Below are 10,288 nucleotides of genomic sequence, written 5' to 3' on the forward strand. Positions count from 1 at the left end.
ATCGGACTGCTGGTCCCGAATAAAACCCACGACCCAGAGGGAGAACTGCCACTGCTTGCTCGCCCTTTACCAACTGATTATTTATTTATGTAGTCCCCTTTTTAAAAATTTTATTTATTTATTTATTTATTTATTTATTTATTTATTTATTTATTTATCTAGTTTGTGCCATGGGCAGGAGTGGCTGTGGGGAGCCTGGTCACTTCACTTCCCGTGTGGTGACCTGAAATCAATCTGTGAGGTGGGGGCCTGCTGGTAGGACTCCCTCTCGCTTCACTGAGAGTTTTTTTCCTTTTCACCCAATAAATTCCGCTCCTCACCCTTCGATGTGTCCATGAACATAATCTTTCCAGGTCACGTAAGAAGAACTCGGTTTTAGCTGAACTAACGAGCAAAATTCTGCAACATAGTCATTGCTGAGTGTACAATCTGCCAGAAACACAGAGCAACACTGAGCCTCTTATGTGGCACCTGTCTCCAGAGTTATCAGCCAGCTATCATATGGCAGGTGATTATATTGGATCACTTCCATTATGGAAGGGACAGGGCTGTGTTCTTACACAAATAGACACTTATTCTGAATATGGATCTTCCTTCCCATACACAGTACTTTGAGAAAATCAACATTTGTGCACTTAGAAAAATACGTTATTTACCATCATGGTATTCCACACAGCATCACCTCCAAGCAAGGCAGTTTCTTCACAGAAAATAAAGTGCAGCATGGGCCCATGCTCATGGGAAATCACTGGTCTTATTCTTTATATTCTGCTATCCCCCCATGATCTTTTTTTAATGGATGGTGCAATGTTACCCACGCTGGTCTTGAACACCAACTCAGCCCCCCAAAGTGTCCCCCATTATCTTAAAGTGACTGGATCAACAGAACAGTGGAATGATCTCGTGGAACTCAGTTATAGTGCTAGCTAGGTGGCAATACCTTGCAGGTCTGAGAAATTACTTTTAGGAAGCAGTGTTTGCTGTTTATCTGCATCCAACATAGTTTGCTTTCTCTCCCATTGTCAGGATTCATGGGTCCTAGAATCAAGGACTATAAATGAGAGTATCTCTACTCACTATTCACCCCAGTGTTCCACTAGCAAAAATGCTTCCTATCATTCCAAATTTAGGCTCTACTGAACTAGAGGTCTTAGTTCCAAAGGAAGAAATGCTTTTGCCAAGGGACACAACAGTGATTCCATTGAAAAGAAATTGATACTGCTGCCGGCCACTTTAGTCTCTTCATCACTTTCCATCTAGAGGTAAAGGAGGGGATCATCTACTGCCTGGCGGTGATGAACCTGACGACCAAAGGGGGATTAATTGCACTACACCAGTCTAGATAGCTTCTTAGTCCTCCCATGCTTTTTGATTACACTTAATGAAAAATTACAGCAACCCTATGCAGGCAGGATATCTAATGGTCCAGACTGTTCAGTCATGAAAGTTTCAGTCATCCTGCCAGGCCAGGCACCATGACCAGCTGACATGCTATCACAGGGCAAAGGGAATGAGAAATGGGTAGTGAAAGAAGGCAGTTATATATACCAGCTACAACAATGTGAGCTGCTGCAGAAATCAGGACTGTAATACTAAATACCTTGCTAAGTTATTAACTCACCCCCCTCCTCAAGCAGAAGAACAAAGCAACAAACAAACAACAAAAGTACAGCTTTTACTAACAGAGATTTATGAAACTTTAAAACCTCCCTCTTTTTTTTTTCTTAGCTTCTGGAAAAGAATTCTCTTCACTTCAAAATTATAGGGAGCCCTCAGCAATAACCTGTTCCATCCTACAGCGTGTGTCCTTGTTTCTCCTTGGTCTTTGCACAAGCGCAATTACTTTTTTCTCATGTACTTAACTTTTCTGAGATGGCAGTGGGAATCTATTTCTTTAAGCATCTCCTTGAGTTGCTGAATTAAGACAACTTTTTTAAACCTGAAATTGAAGAGATATTATTCCATTAACCAGAGGATACCTACGACATCTATGAGATGTAAGAGTGAGTAGTGGATACAAAATAGTGTTTACAATCTAGAGGCAAATAGAAAATGCATCCTCATGGAATGATACAAACTAGAAAAATACAAAGTGAGTCAACTGAGGGCCCATGCATACTTCCAGATTATGATAAATTTGGAAGGCTCCATGGCATTGGAAGAAAGTGTGAGAATAAGATAATGTCAACGTAAATGCCTGTGGAAATAGGATGAACTATGACTGAAGGCTAGGGATTACAAAGAACAAAGCATGATTTGTTCCTGCCCCTGTCCCAAATTGGGCGCAAGAGCTTGAAACAATAGCAGAGTTCCTTTTTGCACCCACCTTGCTGCTTCCTTGATGGTAAATTCAACAAATTGTCTCTGGATTTTCATAGATCCTTGTACTTCTTCAAGCAAAATGAAAATTCTTTCATAATCTGAAGATATTTAAAAACATTATTATTTCTCCAATTATGAAAATGAAATAGACCTCAACCTTAGTGCATCGACTACCACAGAATACATTTTTCATAGACTACAATGTTATATAGTGTTTGTGTTTTGAATGCTTAAATCACAACACCTGTATATTACTAAGGAAACCATTGTGAAAACTAACAAAGGAAAACAAAAGATTTAAGGAGATGTATGAGAAATTTTCAGTGAAATTAAAGAGAAGCCATGCTAAATCATATACAGATCCAATTTGGCCAAACAATGAGCTCAAGAGGCAGCTCAATTCTGTTCTAAATCATAGAATGAGACATTTCTCATGTTTTCACTGATAGACATTCTTGCACTACTTACTTCGCCCAAACCTTCGAACTTCTTTCATTAATTTATATTTTATATCATCATTAATTTTCTTTGCCATGGCAGGAGACATTTGTGGTGTATTTGGCACAGTTTCCACCGAAGACATTGCTGTGACTGGTGGGTCACCTGCAGAGACACTGTTGTTCTTGATGCCTACCACAAATTCATTACTATCAGGTTTGTAAAGCAGCTCATCTTTGCTGAGACTAGTGAAGTCGTAAGAGAAAGAATCCAATGCATTGTGTGCCCTACGATCTCCTGTCATATTTATAAGCTTTGGTGGAGCAGAATTTGACAGGAAGCCATCAGGAGGGGTTTGACCATTTTCCATCTCCTCCTCCTGGATGTCGTGAATGACAGTAGCATCTGGAATCCAAATGAAAAAGTTAAGCTGTGAGGTAAGTGCATTATGTCACCCCCACAGGTATATCCCTCTAATGCTCAGTTTCTAGGAACTTATCTCATAAAGCAGGAGGATATGCCAGGTGGCAATCCAAGACCCCTCATCCTAAGCTCAAGAAAGACAATACAACAAAACTGCCTTCTCCCCTGTACAACACTATGCATGCATATAGAAGCCAAGTAGGACAGTACAACCAATACATAAACATACACAGATCCCTGGTACTCCTGGATGAAATACCAGCTCCTGACCAATTAATACACCCTGGTGGAACCGTTGACAAGGAGTTATCAGGTGCTTGTTGGCCATTTTTCTTCTTCGCCTCATGGACATTGTGAGTGGCGGTGGCATCGGGAAATAAAATGAAGACGTTAATCTGTGAGGTAAATGCATAATGACAACCCCACAGGTATATCCCACTGATGCTCAGGTTCTAGGAAATTATCCCTTAAGGAACTAGGATATACCAGGTGGCAATCAGATAGCCCTAAAATTAAGGGGAGAAAGGATAATACTACAAAGCCTCCTTCATCCCTTGATGACACTATGAATGCATATGGAAAAAAGTTAGGACAGTACCACTTAAAAGCCAACATGTACAGATCCATGGTACTCATAGCTGGAATACCAGCTCCTGCCATAATAATAAACCCTGATGAAAGAGCTGACAAGAAGTTATGAGGTGCTGGTTGGCCTTTTTGTATCTTCTCTTCACGGATATGGTGAGTGATGGTAGCATCTGGAAACCAAATGAACAGGTTGAGCTGTGAGGTAAGTGCATTATGTCAATCCGACAGGTATATCCCTCTGATGTTATATTTCTAGGAAATTATTTCATAAAACAGGAGAGGATATGCCAGGTGATGATCTGAGACACCTCAAATTGAGCTCACAAAAGATAATACCACAAAACTACCTTCTTCCCTTTATGACACTATGCATTCATATGGAAACCAAGTAGGACAGTACAATTAGTAAACAGACCTACACAGATCCCTGGGACTCATGGCTGGAATAACAGCTCCTGACAAATTAATAAGCCCTGGTGTAACAGGGGACAGCAAGGTATCAGGTGTTGACTGGCTGTTTTTATAGTCTTTTCACCGACATTGTGAGTGATGGTAGCATCTGCAAATCTAATGAAGAGGTTGAGCTATGAGGAAAGTGCATCATGTCATCCCCACCGGTATATCCCTCTGATGCTCAGTTTCTAAGAAGTTGTTGCACAAAGCAGGAGGACATGCCAGGTGGCAATCTCAAAAACCCTTAAGTTGAGCTCACAAAAGCTAATAAAACAAAACCACTTTCTCCCCTTCATGACACTATGCATGCATATGGAAACCAAGGATGACAATCCAACTCATAAGTGAACATACACAGGTCGTTGGTACTCATGGCTGGAATACCAGCTCCTGCCATATTAATAAGCCCTGGTGGACTAGCTGACAAGACATTATCAGGTGCTGGTTGGCCATCTTCCATCTTCTCTTCATAGACATTGAGTGACAGTAGCATCTAGAAACCAAAACAAGAGGTCAAGCTGTGGGGTAAGTGCATTATTTCAACAACACGAGTGTATCCCTCTCATGCTCAGTTTTTAGGACATTATCTCATAATGCAGAAGGATACCCCAGGCGGTCATCTGTGACCGCTCAAATTGAGCTCATGAAAGATAATACGATAAAACCACCTTCTTCGACTTATGACGCTGCACGCACATGGAAACCAAGTAGAAATAACTAGTAAACAAACATACACTGATCCCTGGTACTCAGGGGTGGAATACCAGCTCCTGACAGATTAATAAGCCCTGGTGTAATTGTTGACAAGAAGTTATCAGGTGCTGGCTGTCCATTATTTATCTTCTCTTCACAGCCATTGTGAGTGACTGTAGAATCTGGAAATCAAATGAAGAGGTTGAGCTCTGAGATAAGTGCATTATGTCAACCCCACACAGGTATATCCCTCTGATGCTCAATTTCTAAGAAATTATTTCATAAAGAAAGACAGGATGTGCCAGGTGGCGATCTGAGACCACTCAAATTGAGCTCACAAAAGAAAGTACAACCAAACCACATTTTTCCCTTGATGACACTATGCATGCATGTGAAAACCAAGTAGGACAATCCAACTTACAAGCAAACATACACAGATCCCTGGTACTTAGGGATGAAATACCATCTGCTTCCATATTAATGATCCTTGGGAGAACTGTTGACAAGACGTTATCAGGTACTGGTTGGCCATTTTGCATCTTATCTTCAGGGACATTGTGAGTGGCAGTAGCATCAGGAAAATATAATATGTTTAAAATGTGGAAAGAAATAAAACCATCATTATTCACAGATGATATTGTTCTGTCCCTAGAAAATGTAAATGAATAAAATCTTTATGATTAATAAGCAAATTTAGTCAAGTTACTAGATATTATAAAAACCACTGGTATTTCTTTATAAATAACACCAACAAATAGAATATCAAATTTCAAATGTCTGCATAGTGTTCGCTGGTGTATATGTGCCACATTTTCTTAATCCAGTCTATCATTGTTGGACATTTGAGTTGGTTCCAAGTCTTTGCTATTGTGAATAGTGCCGCAATAAACATACGTGTGCATGTGTCTTTATAGCAGCATGATTTATAATCCTTTGGGTATATACCCAGTAATGGGATGGCTGGGTCAAATGGTATTTCTAGTGCAGCACACCAACATGGCACATGTATACATATGTAACAAACCTGCACGTTGTGCACATGTACCCTAAAACTTAAAGTATAATAATAATAAAAAAGAAAAAAAAAGAGTAGATGTGACACTGAAAAAAAAAATTCAAATGTCATTAATAACAGTACCAAAAACATAAAATATTTAGGAATAAATCCAATGATGTGCTACAGCACTACATAAAAACTATAAAACATCACTGAGAGAAATTCAAGATTACAGTAAATGGAGAAAAAATCTTCTTTCCATGGAATGGAAGACATTATTAAGAGGCTTTATTTTTAATTCTCCCAGAATGATCATAGCAATCTTATTTAAAATTCCACCATGTAAAAAAAATTCTGAAAATTGACAAGCTGATAATTATTTTTAAAAGTATATGGACATTTAAGATTTGGAAAACCCCAGACAATCTTTAAGAAATAGAAGTGGCCGGGCGCGGTGGCTAACTCCTGTAATCCCAACACTTTGGGAGGCCGAGGCGGGCAGATCACGAGGTCAGGAGTTCGAGACCAGCCTAGCCAACATGGTGAAACCCCATCTCTATTAAAAATATAAGAATTAGCCGGGCATGGTGGCAGGCACCTATAATCCCAGCTGCTCGGGAGGCTGAGGCAGGAGAATTGCTTGAACCTGGGAGTCCGAATTTGCAGTGAATGGAGATCACGCCATCGCACTCCAGCCTGGGCAACAAAAGCAAAAATCCATCTGCAAAAAAAAAAAAAAAAAAAGAAAAGAAAAAGAAAAAGAAAAGAAATAGAAGTAAGTTGGTAGATATACACTATTAAATATGAGATTTAGTATAAAGGTAGAGTGATTAAAACAGTGTGATATTGGAGCAATGACAGGCAAATACACCAAGGGAAGAGGACACAGAGGCCAGAAACAATCTGGAAATACAAAATAGATAGATTTACCACAGGAGAGCTCCTGGAAATCATTGTGGAAAGGACAGTGCTTTTAATAAATGCACTTGATAAATGTGATAAATGCAGGGAAAATACAAACCTTGAATCTTACCTCATCCCACTCCAAAAACTTTACTGAAGATGGATAGACAATCTAGTAAACACTTAAGATATTATCTTCACAAGTGCCTATAGAATAGGCAAAGATGTTTTTAACAAGGATAAAAAATCACTAACCATAAAGAATGAATTGTTTGCTGGGCGCGGTGGCTCACACCTGTAATCCCAGCACTTTGGGAGGCTGAGGTGGGCAGATCACCTGAGGTCAGGAGCTTGAGACCAGCCTCACCAACATGGAGAAACCCTGTCTCTAGTAAAAATACAAAATTAGCTGGGCGTGGTGGTGGGTGCTTGTAATCCCAGCTCATCGGGAGGCTGGGGCATGAGAATCGCTTGAACACGGGAGGCAGAGGTTGCAGTGAGCTGAGATCGTGCCATTGCACTCCAGCCTGGGCAACAAGAGCAAGACTCTCAAAAATAAATAAATAAATAAATAAGAATGAATTGTTGAATTACACATAATTAAATGGAAAACTTCTATTCCTCAAAAGACACTATTAAGACAATGAAAAAGCAAAGTATATTTGTAGATTACATATTATACAGTATATATGTATAGGTTATACATGTAAATATGTATTAATTACACACACACACACACACCCATATATATACATCTGTATGTACATCTGACAACAACTGAGTGGAATCCAGAATATATCCAGAACTACAAATCAATTTTTAAAAAGCAAACATCTCAATAAAATCTGGGGGGAAAAGCTGAATATGCACTTCATAAGAGTCATACTCAAATAGCTAATAAACACCTCAAATATACCTGGACTCTGACTGTACTCCATTCCATGAAAATTTATTTGAGATGAATGGGAGATCTAGAAGAATACTTAGAATATTATCATCATGGCATTGGGTGAGGCAAAGATGTTTCTTAAAATAATAAAAAGGAATAGTCATAAATAAGCACTGATGAATAAAATTAAGAGAATCTGTTCATCTAAAACACATTATTAAGATAGTGTAAAAGCAAAACAGATTTGTAGAAGATACTAAAATTGTATACATATTTGTCTATATGTACATATATGCCGGTGTATAACTGAAATCCAGAATATATGAAAACCACAAACCCATTTTTACAATACAAACATCTCAATAAAATTTGGGGGAAAAGACCTGAAAAGGAACTTCCGAAAAGCTGTAGTTAAACGACCAATAAACACATAAAAAAAACTCCAAAAAAAAAATCAATAAATAGATGGGCGCAGTGGCTCACGCCTGTGATCCCAGCACTTTGGGAGGCCAAGGGGGTGGATCACTTGAGCCCGGGAGTTGGAGAACAGCTTGGGCAACTTGGTAAAACCCCGTCTCTACTAAAAAATACATAGATTAGCCGGGCTTGGTGGCGTGCGCTTGTAGTCCCAGCTACTCGGCGGACTGAGGGAAGAGAGTCAATTGAGCCCCGGGAGGTTGAGATTGCAGTGAGCCAAGACCATGCCACTGCACTCCAGCCTGGGCGACAGAGTGAGACCCTGTCTCAGAAGACAGACAAAAATCAATAAATAAAAACAATTTTTTAAAAAAAATGGTGCTCAATCTCATTAATTGGCAGAGAAATGCAAGTGTAGACATAAAGAGAGATCACTGCACACCCATCAGAGTGGCTGAATGGAATGAAAGAGTAACTGTACAGCGATTGAGCGAAAGTGGCACAGCTGGAACCTTCGAGTATTTCTGGACCCCGGTTTCCACACAGACACCCAGGGCTATGGCCCAAAGGTCAGAGAGAATCCCAAAGAAGAGCTCCTTCAGGACTGAGATCAACCAACCGAGGAAAAGCACCCCACCCTAGGGTGAGACAGAACTCCCAAGGTCAGGTGGCCTCCCTCATGGCTGACACAGAGCTCCCCGAGTCCCACCATAAGCTTAGAGAATCCAAAGAACAGCATCCCACCCTCCTCTGGCACCGAGAGAGAGAACCCACAGATATTATTTTAAAACCCAGCACCAAGAGAAAGCATCCGGTAAGCGTTCCCATCAGGGATAAACAGATCCAAAGAAAAGCGAACACAGCCTAGCTGAGAACGAGCGACATCCAAGGACAAATGTGCCCCACGGCCAACATCAGCACCCAAGGAAGAGTCCCTCTCGGGCTGAGATAAAGCCCCCGATGGAGAGTAACCCCACAGGGCGACGATCATGCATCTGGAGAACAGTCACCCCCACCCCAGCTCCTGAGCACAGACAGGGTCCCCAAGGCAGAGTCGCCACTCAGGGCTGTGACTGAATGGGGAAGAAACAACCCTGAACCCAAGTCTGACAAAGGGAACCAAGGCAGGGTCCCCACCCCCGGGCTCAGGTCATTTCAGCAGGAAAAGTCCCTCACGTCATCGAGAGGGAGCCCCCAAGAAAAGCCCCCTGGCCCCACAACATAGCCGAGACAAGGTGCCCAAGGCAAATGCTCTCCCACGGCTAACACAGGCACCCACGGTGGTGTCTCCAGAGCGGAACCACATCACTCAGGGAGCCGTACCACACACCCAACACCTGATGCAGTGCAGCCCAGAAAAGACACTTTCTGGGGCGAAATTAAAACATCCAGAGAAAAACCACCCCACTCACAGTTCTGAAGTCCTGACCTTGCCGGAGAAGCGGAGGCGGCACCTCACAAAATGGCAGCAAAAATTCCACCACTGGCTGAACTTTCTAGAAACCTGCCCTCTGAGAGTTGTGGGAAATGTGCCGCCTAGGGCACCTGCGAATGATGTGCATGGGACTTGTCTCACCAGAAGCACAGATCCCATACAGCCCAAGAGGGATGGAAGGGAAGCTGCTGGCCACCACTTGTCCTGCCCCAGCTGAACACTGGGAACCTGTTGGGGGTGCCAGAGTCCCGAGGTGACGCCTTGTACTCTGCAAGTCCGTAGGCTCCAGCCAGGAGAACCAGGAAGCACAGCCCTCCCATTCTCTGACTCTGGCGCCCTCTACAGTCGGCCTTCTTTAACAACTGCACAGCTACGCAGGGAGAGGAACGCAGAACTTTCTCACACAGCGGGATGAAATTGCCTGGGTAACATAGCCAGACCATGGCTGTACAAAACAGCCAACCAACCAAAAAGAAAAAGAAAAACACAAAAATTAGCTGGGCGTGTTGGCGCGCACCTGTGGCCCCAACTACTCAGAAAGTTGACGTGGGAGGATCACTTGAACCTGGGAGGCAGAAGTTGCCATGAGCCGAGATCGTGCCACTGCACTCCACCTTGGGCGACAGAGCCAAACCCTGTCTCAAAAAGAATGGGGTGAATTTGTACCTGACCGCCAGTAAGTTCATGGCTGGCACACTATATTAACGCACAAAAAAAGAAGAAATGTATG

At 41.9% G+C, this 10,288-nt stretch overlaps 1 protein-coding gene across 1 annotated transcript; it reads right to left on the reverse strand.

The window, feature by feature from the left end:
• Positions 1-1,777: 1,777 nt before the first annotated feature.
• On the reverse strand, positions 1,778-10,001 carry LOC100438002 (sarcoma antigen 1-like). The gene is given in 10 exon segments (XM_054544198.1): positions 1,778-1,939; positions 2,327-2,420; positions 2,791-3,165; positions 3,413-3,549; positions 3,797-3,941; positions 4,579-4,703; positions 4,705-4,717; positions 4,959-5,099; positions 5,351-5,565; positions 9,700-10,001. Coding segments are annotated over 10 exon segments (1,647 nt in total). The 3' UTR covers positions 1,778-1,839.
• Positions 10,002-10,288: the final 287 nt, after the last annotated feature.

Source organism: Pongo abelii, chromosome X, assembly GCF_028885655.2.
Source record: "Pongo abelii isolate AG06213 chromosome X, NHGRI_mPonAbe1-v2.0_pri, whole genome shotgun sequence".
NCBI classification, from domain to species: Eukaryota; Metazoa; Chordata; class Mammalia; order Primates; family Hominidae; genus Pongo; species Pongo abelii.